We start from the raw sequence: 20,435 nt of genomic DNA on the forward strand, positions 1-20,435 counted from the left end.
GTGGAGGTCCTCTTCATGCGATCGCCCCGGCCGCACACTGAGGATTCAAATGCAAGGTACTCTTTTTATACTGGGGGTACCATTGCATTCCTATTGGCTGAAAAAATGAAATCAGCCAATAGGAATTAGAGCTGCTGCTAAAATCCTATTGGCTGTTCAAATCACCCAATAGGATTTAAGCAGCTCTCATTCCTATTGGCTGTTTCAAATCTTCAGTAACTGTGAGTACCTAAAGAGGGGTTAGTGTTAGGGTTTTTTTTTTAAGTTTTTTGGGTTTTTTTTTTTTTTTTAGATTAGGGCTATTGGGCAATTCTAAAAGAGCTGAATGCCCTTTAAAGGGCAGTAATAGAGCTGAATGCCCTTTTAAGGGCAGTGAAAGAGCTGAATGCCCTTTTAAGGGCAGAAATAGAGCTGAATGCCCTTTTAAGGGTAATGCCTATACAAATGCCCTTTTCAGGGCAATAGGTAGCTTAGTTTTTTTTTAGAGTTAGGTTTTTTATTTTGGGGGGTTGATTGGGTGGTGGGTTTTACTGTTGGGGCGTCTTTGTATTTTTTTTTTTCAGGTAAAAGAGCTGATTTCTTTAGGGCAATGCCCTACAAAAGACCTTTTTAAGGGCTATTGGTAGTTTATTGTAGGCTAGGGGGTGTTTTTATTTTGGGGGGCTTTTTTATTTTTATAGGGCTTTTAGATTAGGTGTAATTGTTTTTATTTTGGATAATTTCGTTTATTTTTCATAATTTAGTGTTTGTTATTTTTTAGTAATTGTAGATTTGATTTTTTTAGTAGTGTTAGTTTTTTTTAATGAGTAATCCTATATAATAAAAGGCCAAGTGTGTTTGTCCGAAGCTGTCATGCGCAGTAGAGACTGCGTGCGAGGACAAACACACCTGGCCTGGCGTGTGGTGGAGTGGGCGTGGCCGGGCGGGTGAGACGTGGGCGGGGCCTGGACATGACACAGGTACAAGGAGTATGATTAAAAGATACAACACTCTAACTCTCATAAGCTAATCCCAAAGAAGATGGACCAACCTCAAAAGTCCAACCACAAACTATGCAAAGTAAAATGGAGTGGTGGGATAGCGCTAAAAAAGCTGAGAGGGATAATATACTGCTATAATACATTATTAGACCCTTGGATATTGTACCCAACATTATCAATTTTAATTACATTTCCCTCTCAGCTTTTTTAGTGCTATCCCACCACTCCATTTTACTTTCCCTGGACATGACGCAGACAGGGCTGGGCGTGAAGTGGGTAGGGCTGGGCATGGCGTGGGTGGGGCTGGGTGGGGCGCGGGCGGGGCTGGGTAGGGCTAGATGCCGGGCCGACAGAGAGCTCTAAAGAGAGGGGATAGAGGGAGAGAAACAGCAAATTAGAGGGTGAGAGAGACAGCAAAAGAGAGGGGGGGGAGAGCACAAAAAAGAGGGGGGGAGAGAGCACAAAAGGGAGGGGGAGAGAGCAGAAAAGAGAGGGGGGGAGAGAGCAGAAAAGAGAGGGGGAGAGAGCAGAAAAGAGAGGGGGAGATTGCACAAAAGAGAGGGGGAGAGAGCACAAAAGAAAGGGGGGAGAGAGCACAAAAGAGAGGGGGGAGAGAGCAAAAAAGAGAGGGGAAGAGAGCACAAAAGAGAGGGGGGAGAGAGCACAAAAGAGAGGGGGGAGAGAGCACAAAAGAGAGGGGGGAGAGAGCACAAAAGAGAGGGGGAAGAGAGCACAAAAGAGGGGGGAGAGAGCACAAAAGAGAGGAGGAGAGAGCATAAAAGAGAGGGGGAGAGAGAGCAAAAAAGAGGGAGAGGGACAGCAAATGAGAGGAGAGGGAGAGCAAATGAGAGGAGAGAGAGAGCAAATGAGAGGAGAGAGAGCAAACAAGAGGGGGAAGAGAGAGAGCAAAAGAGAGGGGGGGGAGAGAGTGCAAAAGAGGGAGAGAGACAGCAAATGAGGGGGGGGGGAGAGCAAAAGAGAGGGGGGAGAGAGAGTAAAAGAGAGGGGGGGAGAGAGCAAAAGAGAGGGGGGGAGAGAGAGAGCAAAAGAGAGGGGGGAGAGAGAGAGCAAAAGAGAGGGGGAGAGAGCAAAAGAGAGGGGGGGAGAGAGAGTAAAAGAGAGGGGGGATAGAGAGAGAGCAAGGGGTGGGACCGCTGTACTGCAAAAAATGGCCCTTGTACACAGGATTTAGGACTAGTTTACTATATTTAATTTGTAGTTATTTTAATTTTAGTCTAATAGTTATGTTAGGTTAATTAATACAGGCAGTCCCGGGTTACAGACATCCGACTTAAGTACAACTCGTACTTACATACAGAGAAAATAGAGCTTTATCGACAATCCTTCTTTCCAGGATAATCCAAATTACTGAAAATCGAATTGTCACAAGGACAGAAAGTGATGTGAAATTTTCTGAACAGGGGCACAAATAGCAAAACAAACTTTATCCTATGCTATCCAAAACAAAAAAAAAATGTTTGGCTAGAGTTTCACCTAAAAAAAGTGCCTGTTCCAACTTACATACAAATTCAACTTAAGAACAAACCTACAGAACCTATCTTGTTCGTAACCTGGGGACTTTTTTTTAATTTCCCAGCTAAGTTTTTATTTATTTTAAGATAGGGATCTTGTAATTTAAATGTAAAGTTAGGGGGTTGTTCGGTTTAGGGGTTAATAGTTTAATTTAGTTTTTGGCAATGTGGGGGGCTGGTGGTTTAGGGGTTAATAGGTTTATTTAGTGGTAGTGATGTGGGAGGCCAGAGGTTTAGGGTTTAATAACTTTATTTAGTGTCGGCGCTGTCGGGGAGCGGCGGAATAGGGGTTAATATCTTTATTATAGTGTGGGCAATGTTGGGGTGCGGGGGAATGGGGGTTAATAACTTTGGTATAGTGGCGGCGATGTCGGGAGCGGCAGATTAGGGGTTAATATCTTTAATATAGTGTTTGCGATGCGGGAGTGCCTTGGTTTAGTGGTTAGTAGGTAGCTTATGGGTGTTAGTGTACTGTGTAACACTTTAGTTACGAGTTTTATGTAACAGTTTTTTTGCATAAAACTCATAACTACTGCTCTCAGATGGCGGTACGGATCTTGTCGTTATAGGGTGTAAAGCAAGATTTTTAGCTTTTAATGGCCGCGCTATGGGAATAACATGCAAAAAACGTAATTTTTTCGAGGGCGAGACTGATGTTGCGTTACAGGCTAAAAGGCTTTCAGTACAGCTATACCTACAAGACTCGTAATGGCTGTGTTGCTGTTTTAACGCTGAAATGGCCATTTTTTCAGCATTAAAACACGAGCGCAAAACTCGTAATCTAGGTGTCTGTGAGCTGTTTCTTAAAGTGGTATCTTATGCTCCTTGTATCCATATATATCTTCAGTTCTAGATCTAAACTAAACATATATCTGCAATGTCCATAAAGGTATTTAATGTGCAATCTGCAAATCATAATGTCTTTTATTTACCCGTCTCTCACACTATAGGAAGGTGGCCCAAGTGCCCATCTCTTATTTCTGTGGCATCATTTATTCACATGACCTATGGTTTCTTCCAGGTATTTCAAAAGCGATTTAATGGTTCAGTAAACTTTTACCGTGGTTGGGAAGAATATAAATCTGGATTTGGATGTGCAAACGGGGAGTACTGGCTGGGTAATTATTGCAACCACCCAATTATGCTATCCTCACAAGTTCCTACATTTTATACAGGATTCTAGATCGCTACCCTTCCTTGCCCTGTACAATATGAGGGAAGCACAACATGATATATATTCTACAGATATATTTACATTTTTTTTAACCATTGTAGGATTGCAGAATATTCATCGTCTTCTGCAGAAAAAGTCCTATTATCTGAGAATTGATATGGAAGATTTTGAGAATGAGAAAAGATTTGTTACATATGGTACATTCTACATCTCACCTCTTGCAATATCTCCTGAGGAGGATGGGTACAGACTGCATATCAGCGGATTCAAGGAAGGCGATGAATTAAAACCGACAGGTACAACAATATTTACTTTCTATATGCACCAATATTTAGTGTTCACAATGAGAATCAATTATTCATATTTTATCATTTTTGTGCTGACTAAAGTGACATGGGATAGACCAGATCTAATAAAAAGATCTTTATTGGAAGAAAGCATGCCCCTATATAGCTTTAATAACCAGTGATCTCTGTGGTAATAGGGATCACCTGGTGTTCATAATTGGGCATTTATTTGTGTAGAGGCTTGGGGGAGGCCCTATGTGCAGATAAAGGTTATTTAAAGGGACACTAAACCCAAATTTTTTTCTTTCGTGATTCAGATAGAGCATGCAATTTTAAGCAACTTTCTAATTTACTCACATTATCAATTTTTCTTCGTTCACTTGCTATCTTTATTTGGAAAAAAAGGCATCTAAGCTTTTTTTTATTGGTTCAGACTCTGGACAGCACTTTTTTATTGGTGGATAAATGTATCCACCAATCAGCAAGAACAACCCAGGTTGTTCACCAAAAATGGGCCGGCATCTAAACTTACATTCTTGCATTTCAAATAAAGATACCAAGAGAATGAAGACAAGTTGATAATAGGAGTAAATTAGAAAGTTGCTTACAATTGTATGCTCTATCTGAATCACGAAAGAAATAATTTGGGTTCAGTATCCCTTTAACTATATCCACATTTTTTTTATATGCGGATAACCTTTTCTTCTTTTAACAAGAGTTTAGAAAAAAAAACACACAATATTTTTTACAATTTTTTTTTATTAAACTTTTAATAAAATGATTAATTTTTTAACACATTTTGTTGCAGGGTTCTCACATGTTTATATAAATAAAGTAATGGTACAGTTTGAATGTGCTGGGACTGCTGAAAAAAACAACAACGTTTTTTGTCACTAACAATGATCTAAAGCGGGGCTTAATATGAGCAGCATCTTAAACTCCAAAACAGCTTAGCACAAGGGTGGAAATGGCTCAGCAGTTAAAGAGTTAAACTGGAGGTGAAATTTGCAGTTCCTCCAATGGTGATGAGTCCCTGAGTCAGGAGTCTGCCTAACCCTGCACAATTGGGTGCTGCAGTGTTTGTGAGTTTAACGTTGTTCATTAAAACTAATCTGCCTTGAATTTTCGGGGCAACCTACATCATGTGACACAATGTGTGACTTGTTCTTGTCTTATTAAAAGAAAAAACTTCCCTAACATGTGAAAATAACACAAGCAATACGTTCCATAGCTCTAAAAAGGCTGATATATATATATATATATATATATATATATATATATATATATATATATATATATATATATATATATATATATATATATAGTGTTTTTACAAACCATGTGTATGTGTGTGTATATATATATATATATATATAGTGTTTTTACAAACCATGTGTATGTGTGTGTATATATATATATATATATATATAGTGTTTTTACAAACCATGTGTATGTGTGTGTATATATATATATATATATATATATAGTGTTTTTACAAACCATGTGTATGTGTGTGTATATATATATATATAGTGTTTTTACAAACCATGCATATATATATATATATAGGGCGCAATCCGATATACGGCGTAGTTTTCGGCGCAAGCGAGGGAACCCGCGCCGCCCGTAGTTTCACCGGGCACATCGGGGTATTACATATACCCCGCCGGCAGTTGCTAAAGTGCCGTAAATCGGATAAACTAGCGATGTCCAGAAATCAGCGTAACTACAAATTTCTGGAGTCGCCAGTGACTTACGGCACTTTAGAAACTGCCTGCACCTAAAAAAAGTAACTAAAATATTAAATCTCCCATAACTGTCTAACACGCCTCCCAAAAATAAGCCCGACACGTATACCCCTATATCCGCAATCCCCCCTCTCACTCCTAATAATAAATGTATTAACCCCTAGACCCACAATGCAATAAGCCTAATTATTAACCCCTAAATCACCATAGCCCACACCGCAATAAACCTATCCTAGTATTATTACTGGAATAACATAAATCACAAGTGTGTGAATTATGTTAGAAAGGGTTATGCTTTTATACACTGTGTTAGAGTTGTCATCACATGTCAAAGAAATAGATTGCGTTATAAAATATAACTTTTATTTTTATTGATTAAAATAGACAGCTGATATTGTGTTGCTGTCCTCACTAGACTTGTTAAAAACACTTCTCCTTTAAGTTGGCAATTATTATTATTAATTCTTCAGTTGGTTTTCATCATCATCATCATCATCATCATCATCATCATCATCATCATCATAGGTATTGTAAAATATAACATTTAAAGCCTTAAAGAAGGATGTTCCGCGCCGGAGGTCTTCAAGATGGAGCCGTTCCTCATCGGATGGATGAAGATAGAAGATGCCGCTTGGATGAAGACGTCTGCCGGTCCGGATGTCCTCTTCTGCCCGGATAGGATGAAGACTTCTGCCGGTCTGGATGTCATCTTCTGGCCCATCGGATGAAGACTTTGGCCTGGCTGGGTAAAGACGGCTCAAGGTAGGGTGATCTTCAATGGGGTAGTGTTAGTTTTTTTTAAGGGGAGATCGGGTGGGTTTTAGAGTAGAGGTGTGTGGGTGGTGGGTTGTAATGTTGGGGGGGATTGTTCTTTTTTTACAGGTAAAAGAGCTGATTACTTTGGGGCAGTGCCCCGCAAAAGGCCCTTTTAAGGGCTATTTGTAATTTAGTTTAGGATAGGGAATTTTATTATTTTGGGGGCCTTTTTTATTTTATTAGGGGGCTTAGATTAGGTGTAATTAGTTTAAACTTCTTGTAATATTTTTTTATTTTTTGTAATTTAGTGGGGGGGGGTTGTACTATAGTTTAGTTTATTTAATTGTATTTTATTTTAGATAATTGTAGTTAATTTATTTAATTAATTTATTGATAATGTAGAGTTAGGTGTATTTGTAACTTAGGTTAGGATTTATTTTACAGGTAATTTTGTAATTTATTTTAACTAGGTAGCTATTAAATAGTTAATAACTATTTAATAGCTATTGTACCTAGTTAAAATAAATACAAAGTTGCCTGTCAAATAAATATAAACCCTAAAATAGCTACAATGTAATTATTAATTATATTGTAGCTATATTAGGGTTTATTTTATAGGTAAGTATATAGTTTTAAATAGGAATAATTTAGTTAATAATATTAATATTATTTATATTTATTTAAATAATAGTTAAGTTGGGGGGTGTTAGGGTTAGACTTAGGTTTAGGGGTTAATAAATTTAATGTAGGTGGCGGCAGGGTCCGGGAGCGGCGGTTTAGGGGTTAAACACTTTATTTAGGTGTGACGGGGTCCGGGAGCGGCGGTTTAGGGGTTAATACATATAATGTAGGTGGCGGTGGGCTCCGGGAGCGGCGGTTTAGGGGTTAATACACTTTATTAGGTTTTGCGGTGGGGGATTGCGGTTGACAGGTAGATAGACATTGCGCATGCGTTAGGTGTTAGGTTTTTTTTGCAGGCATTTTAGGGAGTTACGGTGCTCCCATACTCAGCGCAAGGCCTGCTACGGCTGCATTTTATGGCGAGGTGAAAATGGAGTAAGATTTCTCCATTTTTGCCACGTAAGGCCTTGCGCTGGATATTGGATACCGAATTGTGCGGGTTTTATATGTTAGTCTATGGGTGAAATATAGGGTACCAAACCCGTGCAAAAACCAGCGTCGCCGACTTTTGCGGGCGACGCTGCATATCGGATGGGGCCCTTAGTGTTTATACAAACCATGCGCATATATATAATATATATATATATATATATATATATATATATATATATATATATATATATACACAGTATATTTAGTGTTTCTAAAAACCATGCATATATAACCTAATGTGAATTATCATACTTGTTAACGGGACAGTAAAGTCAACATTAAACTTTCACGATTCAGACAGAGCATGCCATTTAAAAATAATTAAATTATCTAATTTGCTTGTTCTCTTTGTATCTTTTGTTGAAAGCATACCTAGATAGGCTCAAGAGCAGCAAAGCAGTACTGGAAGCTAGCTGCTGATTGGTGACAACACATATCTCATGTCATTGACTCACTCTGTGTGTCAGCTAGCTCCCAGAAGTTCATTTCTACTCCTTTAACAAAGGATACCAAGAGAATGAGGCTAATTTTATAATAGAAGTAAACTGGAATATTTTTAAAACTAAATGCTCTATCTGAATCATGAAAGAAAAGGCTTAATGTCTCTTTAAATGGAGCTTAAACCATTGGTTACTATTAGGGATGGGCGAATGTGCTGAAAGTCCAATTTGTTTTGTAGAACTAATAGTCCTGTGGACATTTGTTTGGTAGAACTAATAGTCCTGTGGACATTTGTTTGGTAGAACTAATAGTCCTGTGAACATTTGTTTGGTAGAACTAATAGTCCTGTGGACATTTGTTTTGGACAAAATCCATTACAATTCTGTAATTTAATGTTATTTTTGTATTTCTAATGTTACTTTTCATTTCGAATGTTCATAATTAGATTGAATGTCCACATTTGAAACTTTGAATGTAACATTTGATTTAACAAATACTATTCAGAAGTTCAGTAGTTCATGTGCTAGGGCATTTAGTAAAATGATACTTAATAGATACAAGTATATCAATTTGAATTTTTCTATTTCAAATATTATATTTAAAGACAACATTAGAAATACTATTACATTAGTTGAATGTTAGAATATTTTATAAACATTCGAAATTCAAATGAAATTTGTTTCATTTTTCGAATGTTGCAAAACATTTGCCCATCCCTAGTTACTACTCACCATGTTATTGTATTTTCCTCTTGCACCTGCAACTCTCACCAAAGTCATATTCTAATTTGAACCGTTTACAAGCGCTGGATAGTGAAACTCTGTCTCGTTACACTGGGTGCCACCATTTTGGAGTACAACAAGTATTCTCACACACTGGGTTGGAGTACAACAAGTATTCTCACACACTGGGTTGGAGTACAACAAGTATTCTCACACACTGGGTTGGAGTACAACAAGTATTCTCACACACTGGGTGCCGCCATCTTGGAGTACAACAAGTATTCTCACACACTGGGTGCCACCATCTTGGAGTACAACAAGTATTCTCACACACTGGGTGCCGCCATCTTGGAGTACAACAAGTATTCTTACACAATGGGTGCAACCATCTTGGAGTACAACAAGTATTTTCACACACTGGGTGCCGCCATCTTGGTGTACAACAAGTATTCTCACACACTGGGTGCCGCCATCTTGGAGTAAAAGTATTCTCACACACTGGCATCTATTTATCAACCCGTCAACTGTGCAGCATTCGCTGGCACCAATACGCTCGCCTAAGATCGCCAAACATCGCTGCCGCGGACCTGAATACATTCTCCAAAGTTACCAAAAAAGCTGTCAAAAAGCCGTGCACCAAGTACGGGGCGATGACTAACAGTCATCGATCTTGCTGCTCTTCAGCTTTTTCACAGCTTTATTGGTACCCTGTCACTAAACACCCACACTATACTATACTGTTTTACCCCTAAACCGCTGCTCCCGGACCCCGCTGCAACTAAATAAAGTTATTAACCCCTAAACCGCCGCTCCCTGAGCCCACCGCCACTCTAATAAACGTATTAACCCCTATCCTGCTGCTCCCGGAGCCCACCGCCACCTACATTATACTTATTAACCCATAATCTGCCCCCCCTACACCGCTGCCACCTACATAACACTTATTAACCCCTAATCTGCCGCCCTGATACCTTATTAACCCATAATCTGCCCCCCCTACACCGCTGCCACCTACATAACACTTATTAACCCCTAATCTGCCGCCCTGATACCGCCGCCACCTACATTATGTTATTAACCTCTAATCTACCACCCCTACACCGCCGCCACCTACATTACACTTATTAACCCCTAATCTGCCGTCCCCAACATCGCGGACACTATATTAAATTTATTAACCCCTAAACCTAAGTCTAACCCTAACACCCCCTAACTTAAATATAATTTAAAAAAATATAAATAAATATTAATATCATTAACTACATTATTCCTATTTAAAACTAAATACTTACCTATAAAATAAACCCTAAGATAGCTACAATATAACTAATAGTTACATTGTAGCTAGTTTAGGATTTATTTTTATTTTACAAGCAAGTTTGTATTTATTTTAACTAGGTACAATAGTTACTAAATAGTTATTCACTATGTAATAACTACCTAGTTAAAATAAAGACAAAAGTACCTGTAAAATAAAACCTAACCTAAGTTACAATTACCCTAACACTACACTATAATTAAATAAATTAAATACAATTAATTACAATTAAATAAAAGTACAAAAAAACCCCACTAAATTACAGAAAATAATAAAATAATTACAAGATTTTTAAACTAATTACACCTAATCTAATCCCCCTAACAAAATAATAAAGCCCCCCCAAAATAAAAAAAAGCCCTACCCTACATTACCTTAGAATTCTATCAGCCAATCGGAATTGAAGGGATGCCATCTTGGATGACGTCACTTAAAGGAACCTTCATTCGTCGGGTAGTCGTCGGCCGAGAAGGATGCTCCGCGTCGGATGTCTTGAAGATGGACCCGCTCCGTGCCGGATGGATAAGGATAGAAGATGCCGTCTGGATGAAGACTTCTGCCCGTCTGGAGGACCACTTCTGCCCGGCTTGGATGAAGACTTCTCCCGGCTTTGTTGAGGACTTCGGCCCGGTTGGGTGAAGACGTCTCCCGGTAAGGTGATCTTCAAGGGGTTAGTGTTAGGTTTTTTAAGGGGGGATTGGGTGGGTTTTAGAGTAGGGTTGGTTGTGTGGGTGGTGGGTTTTAATGTTGGGGGGGGGGATTTGTATTTTTTTTTACAGGTAAGAGCTGATTACTTTGGGGCAATGCCCCGCAAAAGACCCTTTTAAGGGCTATTTGTAATTTAGTGTAGGGTAGGGCTTTTTTATTTTGGGGGGGCTTTATTATTTTGTTAGGGGGATTAGATTAGGTGTAATTAGTTTAAAAATCTTGTAATTATTTTATTATTTTCTGTAATTTAGTGTTTTTTGTACTTTAGATAAATTTTATTATAATTTTAAGACCGCTGCTACTTAACTGCTGTTTCCGGCAAGCCTAAAGGCTCACGCTGAAACAGGGGGATCAGGGGCCATTTAGCCCTTGATAATTCGACCCCATTGTATCATAGTTAAAATAAATACAAACTTGCCTGTAAAATAAAAATAAACCCTGAGACAGCTACAATGTAGCTATTAGTTATATTGTAGCTATCTTAGGGTTTATTTTATAGGTAAGTATTTTTAAATAGGAATTATTTAGGTAATCATATTAATTTTTATTTAGATTTATTTAAATAATATTTAAGTTAGGGGGTGTTAGGGTTATACTTAGGTTTAGGGGTTAATACATTTCGAATAGTGGTGGCGGTGTAGGGGGCGGCAGATTAGGGGTTAATAAGTGTAATGTAGGTGGCGGTGGGCTCCGGGAGTGGTGGTTTAGGGGTTAATAGGTTTATTTGGTGCGGCGGTGTAGGGGGCGGCAGATTAGGGGTGTTTAGACTCGAGGGTTATGTTAGGGTGTTACGTGTAAACAATACCATAGGAATCAATAGGATATCGGGCAACAGCGAGCATGAGCTTTCGATGCTTTCAGACTCCAATTGATTCCTATGGCATCCACCGCCTCCAGGGCGGCGGATTGAGACCAGGTACGCTGGGCCGGAATAGTGGCGAGTGTACCTGCTAGTTATTTGATAACTAGCAAAAGTAGTCAGATAGTGCCGAATTTGCATTCGGAACATCTGTAGTGACGTAAGCATCGATCTGTGTCGAACTGAGACCGGCGGATCGTATGTTACGTCACAGATTTCTACTTTTGCCGCTTTGTAGGGTTTGATAACTAAGGGGAATCAGGCTCGCCACAAATACGCTGCAGAATTCCAGGGTATTTGCGGTTGACGGCTTTATAAATAGATGCCACTGGGTGCCTCTATCTTGGAGTACAACAAGTATTCTCACACGCTGGGTGCCGCTATCTTGGAGTACAACAAGTATTCTCACACACTGGGTGCCGCTATCTTGGAGTACAACAAGTATTCTCACACACTGTGACAGAAGTAATGCACATTCATAGCTCAGTGATATTGTTGTCTTCATGACGCAGCTTAATAAGCACTTCGGTTTAGTGCGCACAATACAGAGCAGGGCTGTACGTTTTTGTAGTGGCTGCATTGCTCTGAATCTTTAGTTATGTAACTTTTAAACTGTGTATAAAACATGCACATATATAAAGTTTCTGCTTTCCATTTTACAAGCTAACCCAAAGGGGGCCGATTTATCAATGTCTGGTAGACATGATATGATGTAGCATATCATGTCCACCAGACATCGCTGAATGCCGACAGCATACGCTGTCGGCATTTAACATTGCACAAGCAGTTCTGGTGAACTGCTTGTGCAATGCCACCCCCTGCAGATTTGCGGTCAATCGGCCGCTAGCAGGGGGTGTCAAGCAAACCGATCGTATCCGATTGGGCGGATTGATGTCCACAGTCTCAGAGGCGGCAGACGAGTTAAGGAGCAGCAGTCTTAAGGCTTATTAACACCTATTGTTCGTGAGCTAACCCGATTGCATTTAACCAAGTGCTCTATAGCTGATGTGGGTTATGAAGTTTGTACTTTCCAATGTCCTTCACATATTAGAAAATGTTATATTTATATTAAATATATACCGGTTATAATAGTTTTTTTGTAAAATATATATATTTACCCAAATATTTATATGTATATACAGGTAAAGTTAAATAACCAGAACATTTTCCCTTGTGTAAAGAACCTTTGAAATGTAAAATATTTACAGTATATATACACATTAAAGGGATACAAAGCCCAGATTTTTTCTTTAATGATTCAGATGAACCCATTTTTGGTTCAGCCCCCTAGGTAGTGCTACATTTAGCCACCAATCAGCAAGCGCTGCGCTACCCAGATTCTGAACCAAAAATGGGCCGGCTCCTAAGCTATACATTCCTACTTTTCAAATAAAGATAGCAAAAGAATGAATAAAAAATTATAATATAAGTAAATTAGAAAGTTGCTTAAAATTGCTGCTCTATATGAATCATTAAAGAAAAAAAATCTGGGTTTAGTATCCCTTTAATAAATATTAATACTAATTATAAACATAAATTATGCTTACCTGATCATTTCATTTCCTTCTGTATGAGGAGAGTCCACAGCATCATTGCTGTTGGGAAATACTGAACCTGGCCACCAGGAGGAGGCAAAGACACCGCAGCCAAAGGCTCAAATACTCCCCCTACTTCCCTCATATCCCCAGTCATTGTGCCAAGGGAACAAGGAACAGTAGGAGAAATATCAGGGTATAAATGGTGCCGAAAGAGAAAACAAATTTTGGTCCGCCATCGGAATATACGGCTGGGGGACGTGGACTCTCCTCATACAGAAGGAAATGAAATTATCAGGTAAGCATAATTTATGTTTTTCTTCTTAATATGAGGAGAGACCACGGCATCATTCCTTACTGTTGGGAAACTTATACCCAAGCTCTAGCGGACACTGAATGATAACGGGAGGGGTAAAAAAGGGGGACTCTAATCTGAGGGCACCACAGCCTGTAAAACCTTTCTCCCAAAAGCTGCTTCAGCCGAAGCAAAAACATCAAATTTGTACAATTTTGAAAAAGAATGTAAGGAGGACCAGGTAGCCGCCTTACAAATCTGATCCATAGAGGCCTCATTCTTAAAGGCCCAAGAGGAAGCCACCGCTCTAGTGGAATGAGTCGTAATCCTCTGAGGAGGTCTAAGTCCCGCTGACTTGTAAGCTAAGCGTATAACACTCCTCAACTATAAAGATAAGGAAGTCGAAGAGGCCTTCAGATCCTTACACTTCCCAGAGTAGATAACAAACAAAGACGAAGTTTGTCTAAAATCGTTAGTAGCTTGAAGATAAAACTTCAAAGCCCGAACAACATCCAGATTATGAAGTAACCAGTTCTTTAAAGAAGAAGGATTCTCCTGATGTTACGATCAGACACCACCTTAGGAAGAAACCCCAAGCGGGTATGTAGAACAGCCTTATCCGAGTGGAACACCAGATAAGGAGGCTCATATTGCAAGGCCACCATTTCAGAAACTCTGCGTGCCGACACAATAGCCAATAGAAAAAGAACCTTCCAGGACAACAGTTTAATGTCTAACGAATGCATAGGCTCACACGGAGCTCGTTGTAAAAACTTAAGAACAAGATTCAAACTCTAAGGAGGTGCGTTAAATCTAAACACAGGTCTCATCCTGATCAGAGCCTTAACGAAGGACTGCACGTCAGTGAGCTCTGCGAGCCTCTTGTGCAGCAAAACAGAAAAGGCCGAAATCGGTCCTTGCAGGGAACTGGAAGAAAGGCCCTTCTCCAGACCCTCCTGTAGAATGGAAAGAATCCTGGCAGCCTTGATCTTATGCCAGACAAAACCACGCTCTTCACACCAGAACAAGTAAGCTCTCCACACATTATGGTAGATGCGACGAGTAACAGGCTTACAAGCCTGAATGAGAGTGTCAATAACCCTCTCAGAGAAACCTCTCTTGGCTAAGACTAAGCGTTCAATCTCCACGCAGTCAGCCTCAGAGAATCTATATTTTGATGAACAAAGGGACCCTGTACAAGCAGATCCCTGCGACAAAGTAACCTCCATGGAGGAGATGAGAACATCCCCACCAGGTCCACATCCTTCACTGCCATGTTGGAGCAAACAGTATCACTGATGCTCGCTCCTGCTTGATGCGGGCCACTACACAAGGGAGAAGTGGAAAAAAGGAAATTTATACTTACCTGATAAATTGATTTCTTCTACGATACGACGAGTCCACGGATTTCACCCTTACTTGTGGGATATTAACCTCCTGCTGAAAAAAGAGGAGTAGACCGAGCGCCAAGGGTGTAACCTTGAGCTTATATACAAGGACCTCCTAGCCGGCCCGAAAAAAAGCTAATCAGTGTTAGAATGTATAATGCGCCTGAGAAGGCAGAGGTGATAAGGTACAGTGGTGGGTCAAGATATAAAACTCCTAGGTGGCCGGGAATGTAGTAAATATTATTTAATACATATTATGCAATAGAGAAATATACTTATACAAAAGGTTAAAAGGCTAATCAGAAATAAAATAAATAAAGCGTCATAAACAATGTACATAAAAAGCAATTGAAATGCTAGAATATTAAACACAACAGTTGATAGAAATATGGAATCATAAATAAGATAGGCAAATGATGAATGGAGGTGAGATAGGTATACCAATTTGTGGAATAGTGTCCAGTGGCATGATTAATGTCCAACAGAAGAAAATCCAGTGTCCAAGTGTCAACAAGTACTCCAAATAGTGTGTAGTCCAAATGTCAAATAAACATCCAAATGGTGCTGCTGGTGGAATAAAAAACTAACACTGCAAAAATGAAGGAAGCAAATAGTGGTGGGTGTCTGGGTGTAAAGACACAAAAAAACAAATAAAAATAGAAAAAATGGGAAAAAATGTGTGCCCAAAATATATATAAAAAGGTATAAAAAATTATAAAAAGGTATAAAAAATTAAAAACGAAGTGAATGTTCCTCCAATATGGTCCTAATGGTGCTCAGTGTCCTTAAAAAATGATCAAAAAAATCCTAAAAAGAAAAATGAAAAAGACATAGTGTAGATGTACAAAAGGATAAAAGCTTGTTGAAAATGTGCTTACCAACTGTCGACGCGTTTCGGCCTTATGCAAGGCCTTTTTCAAGACAATAGAGTATGTGGCATTAAGTGGCCTTATATAGGGTAAGCATAGATATGTTTAGGCGCCAAAATCACTATTTTGGACCACCCACTTCCTGGTGGAATGCATTATGGGTAAAGACTAATCAAATTGAATAAAAATGGTTAAAAATGGTTAAAAATCAGAACTATCAATAGTAGTAGTGCTTGGAATAACTGATAACCTGAATGTGGTGATGTTGACATGATACTAATATTTTATACATGTTTATAATAATATGATATCGCATTTAGGGGTCAAATGTATTACTTCCGGTTTCGGCCAAAAGGCACTTCCAGTTTCAGTAAGGGAGTATATAGATTGATATAGAAGAGAGATGTATGGCTTCATAATCTAGTCATTAGGTTTAGGGGTGCTAATATATAGCCATAATTCGAGTGTAGTTAATTCATAATAACTGGTCACGGAGAACCGGAAGTTGAAATGTGACGTGACACACATATTGGGTTGAACTGTCACAAGTCAACTCACTTTAGCATTTAAAACCTTATATAGAAATATCCAAATAGTCTGTATATATCCATGGTGGTGGATATCGTAAGCGTTGCTATTGTGGAGCTCTTTGATGATGTTTGATTTGTTTGGTGTTTATGTGTACATTGAGCGATTCTTGCTATAACCAGGACCTGTGCTATTGCCTACACCGGAAGTGATACCATTCTCACACTTACAGTTTTCCGTAAGCTAACAAGGTTCATTACAAGAACCATCCACTTCATATTGGGTAATAAGCTTGGTTAATAATCCACCAAGTAATTACATACTAAGATACAATCTTCTGTACAAACGTATTTCCCTTGATGTTCCTTACTCTACTAAGACCGGAAGTGATGTGAGTTCTAGTCCGGCGTAATAAGAGACACTTTTATATATTTATTTATATTCCACAAGATTTAGTAAACATTTGGACTATTGTCCATTTTTTAGTGTTCATTTGAATTTAAGTTGAAAAGTCCCCTTGTACGAATGATCCCCATCCCAGCAGTCTCCCATTTTTGATAATAAAAGAAACCAGGAGGATATATATTTTCAATCCACAATGACACCCTTAGGATATTGACGAAACCGGAAGTACGCCCCATTTCCGGTTTGTCACATTCTGGTATTTACCGTAAGGAATATACCATTCACATCAATAGCCACTATAATCTATCAGACCTCGTTTTTTGCTAACCTAATTAGCCTAATCTATATACACCATCTCCTAAGAGGGACCCTGTTAATGCCGATACCGGAAGTCATGTCACATTTCAACTTCCGGATCTCCGTGACCAGTTTATTATGAATTAACTACACTTGAATTATGGCTATATATTAGCACCCCTAAACCCAATGACTAGATTATGAAGCCATACATCTCTCTTCTATATCAATCTATATACTCCCTTACTGAAACCGGAAGTGCGTTTTGGCCGAAACTGGAAGTAATACATTTGACCCCTAAATGCGATATCATATTATTATAAACATGCATAAAATATTAGTATCATGTCAACATCACCACATTCAGGTTATCAGTTATTCCAAGCACTACTACTATTGATAGTTCTGATTTGTAACCATTTTTAACCATTTTTATTCAATTTGATTAGTCTTTACCCATAATGCATTTCACCAGGAAGTGGGTGGTCCAAAATAGTGATTTTGGCGCCCAAACATATCTATGCTTACCCTATATAAGGCCACTTAATGCCACATACTCTATTGTCTTGAAAAAGGCCTTGCATAAGGCCGAAACGCGTAGACAGTTGGTAAGCACATTTTCAACAAGCTTTTATCCTTTTGTACATCTACACTATGTCTTTTTCATTTTTCTTTTTAGGATTTTTTTTATCATTTTTTATAAGGACACTGAGAACCATTAGGACCATATTGGAGGAACATTCACTTCGTTTTTAATTTTTTATACCTTTTTATAATTTTTTTATACCTTTTTATATATATATTGTATACATTTTTTCTATTTTTATTTGTTTGTTTGTGTCTTTACACCCAGACACCCACCACTATTTGCTTCCTTCATTTTTGCAGTGTTAGTTTTTTATTCCACCAACAGCACAATTTGGACTACACACTATTTGGAGTACTTGTTGTTGACACTTGGACACTGGATTTTCTTTTGTTGGACATTAATCACGCCACTGGACACTATTCCTCAAATTGGTATACCTATCTTACCTCCATCCATCATTTGCCTATCTTATTTATGATTCCATATTTATATCAACTGTTGTTTTTAATATTCTAGAATTCCAATTGCTTTGTATGTACATTGTATAGGATGCTTTATTTATTTTATTTTATTTCTGGTTAGCCTTTTAACCTTTTGTATAAGTATATTTCTCTATTGCATAATATGTATTAAATAATATTTACTACATTCCCGGCCACCGAGGAGTTTTATATCTTGACCCACCACTGTACCTTATTAACCTCCTGCTAACAGGAAGTGGCAAAGAGCACCACAACAGAGCTGTTTATATATAGCTCCTCCCTTCCCTCCACCCCCAGTCATTCGACAGAAGGTTTAGGAAGAGAAAGGAAAAGCTAAAGGTGCAGAGGTGACTGAAGTTGTAAAAATTAAATATAATCTGTCTTAATATGACAGGGAGGGCCGTGGACTCGTCGTATCGTAGAAGAAATCAATTTATCAGGTAAGCATAAATTTCCTTTTCTTCTACAAGATACGACGAGTCCACGGATTTCATCCTTACTTGTGGGATACAATACCAAAGCTACAGGACACGGATGAAAGGGAGGGACAAGACAGAGACCTAAATGGAAGGCACCACTGCTTGAAGAACCTTTCTCCCAAAAACAGCCTCAGAAGAAGCAAAAGTATCAAATTTGTAAAATTTGGAAAAAGTATGAAGAGACGACCAAGTCGCAGCCTTACAAATCTGTTCAACAGAAGCATCATTTTTAAAGGCCCATGTGGAAGCCACAGCCCTAGTAGAATGAGCCGTAATTCTTTCAGGAGGCTGCTGTCCAGCAGTCTCATATGCCAGGCAGATGATACTCTTCAGCCAAAAAGAAAGAGAGGTAGCCTAGCTTTCTGACCCCTACGCTTTCCAGAATAAACAATGAATAATGAAGATGATTGACGTAAATCCTTGGTTGCCTGTAAGTAAAACTTCAAGGCACGGACCACATCCAGGTTATGTAACAGACGCTCCTTCTTAGAAGAAGGATTAGGACACAAGGAAGGAACAACAATTTCCTGATTAATATTCTTATTTGAAACAACCTTAGGAAGAAATCCAGGTTTGGTATGTAAAACCACCTTATCAGAATGAAGTATAAGATAAGGTGAATCACATTGTAACGCTGAAAGCTCAAACTCTTCGAGCAGAAGCAATAGCAACCAAAAACAGAACTTTCCAAGATAACAATTTAATATCTATGGAATGCATGGGTTCACATGAAACCCCTTGAAGAACTCGAAGAACTAAATTCAAACTCCAGGGAGGAGTAATTGGTCTGAATACAGGCTTAATTCTGGTTAGAGCTTGACAAAAAGACTGAACATCTGGCACATCTGCCAAACGTTTGTGAAGCAAAATTGACAAAGCAGAAATCTGTCCCTTTAAGGAACTTGCTGATAACCCTTTCTCCAATCCTTCTTGGAGAAAAGACAGAATCCTGGGAATCCTAACTTTACTCCATGAGTAACCCTTGGATTCACACCAATAAATATATTTACGCCATATCTTATGGTAGATTTTTCTAGTGACAGGCTTACGAGCCTGTATCAAGGTATCGATGACCAAATCAGAGAATCCCCGCTTAGATAAAATCAAGCGTTCAATCTCCAAGCAGTCAGCTGCAGAGAATTTTGATTTGGATGTTGAAAAGGTCCTTGAATGAGAAGGTCCTGTCTCAAAGGAATTTTCCACGGTGGCAGAGATGACATGTCCACTAGATCCGCATACCAAGTCCTGCGTGGCCACGCAGGCGCTATCAGGATTACTGAAGCTCTCTCCTGTTTGATCCAAGCAATCACGCGTGGAAGGAGAGGAAACGGTGGAAACACATAAGCTAGGCCGAACGACCAAGGTACTGCCAAGGCATCTATCAGTTCAGCCTGAGGATCCCTCGACCTGGATCCGTAACGAGGAAGCTTGGCATTCTGACGAGATGCCATCAGATCTAATTCCGGTCTGCCCCATTGGCGAATCAATGAGGCAAACACCTCCAGATGGAGTTCCCACTCCCCCGGATGAAAAGTCTGACGACTTAGAAAATCCGCTTCCCAGTTCTCTACTCCTGGGATGTAGATTGCCGATAGATAGCAAGAGTGGGCCTCCGCCCATCGGATTATCTTTGATACTTCTATCATCGCTAAGGAACTCCTTGTTCCCCCCTGATGATTGATATATGCCACAGTCGTGATATTGTCCGACTGGAATCTGATTAATTTGGCCGAAGCCAACTGAGGCCACGCCTGAAGCGCATTGAATATTGCTCTCAGTTCCAGAATATTGATTGGAAGTAGAGACTCCGCCTGAGTCCAAATACCCTGAGCCTTCAGGGAATTCCAGACTGCACCCCAGCCCAGAAGACTGGCGTCCGTTGTCACTATCACCCACGAGGGTCTGCGGAAACACGTCCCCTGGGACAGAT

General features: G+C 39.3%; 1 protein-coding gene across 1 annotated transcript in view; it reads left to right on the plus strand.

The window, feature by feature from the left end:
* The window catches only part of LOC128642300 (microfibril-associated glycoprotein 4), a 58,358-nt gene that overhangs the window by 22,547 nt on the left and 15,376 nt on the right, over positions 1 to 20,435 (plus strand). Inside the window, exons 5-6 of the mRNA XM_053695019.1 lie at positions 3,534 to 3,630; positions 3,788 to 3,982. Of these exons, the coding sequence (XP_053550994.1) occupies positions 3,534 to 3,630; positions 3,788 to 3,982 (292 nt within the window). The remainder of the gene's footprint in view (positions 1 to 3,533; positions 3,631 to 3,787; positions 3,983 to 20,435) is intronic.

The sequence above is a fragment of the Bombina bombina genome, chromosome 11 (genome assembly GCF_027579735.1).
Source record: "Bombina bombina isolate aBomBom1 chromosome 11, aBomBom1.pri, whole genome shotgun sequence".
Classification (NCBI taxonomy): Eukaryota; Metazoa; Chordata; class Amphibia; order Anura; family Bombinatoridae; genus Bombina; species Bombina bombina.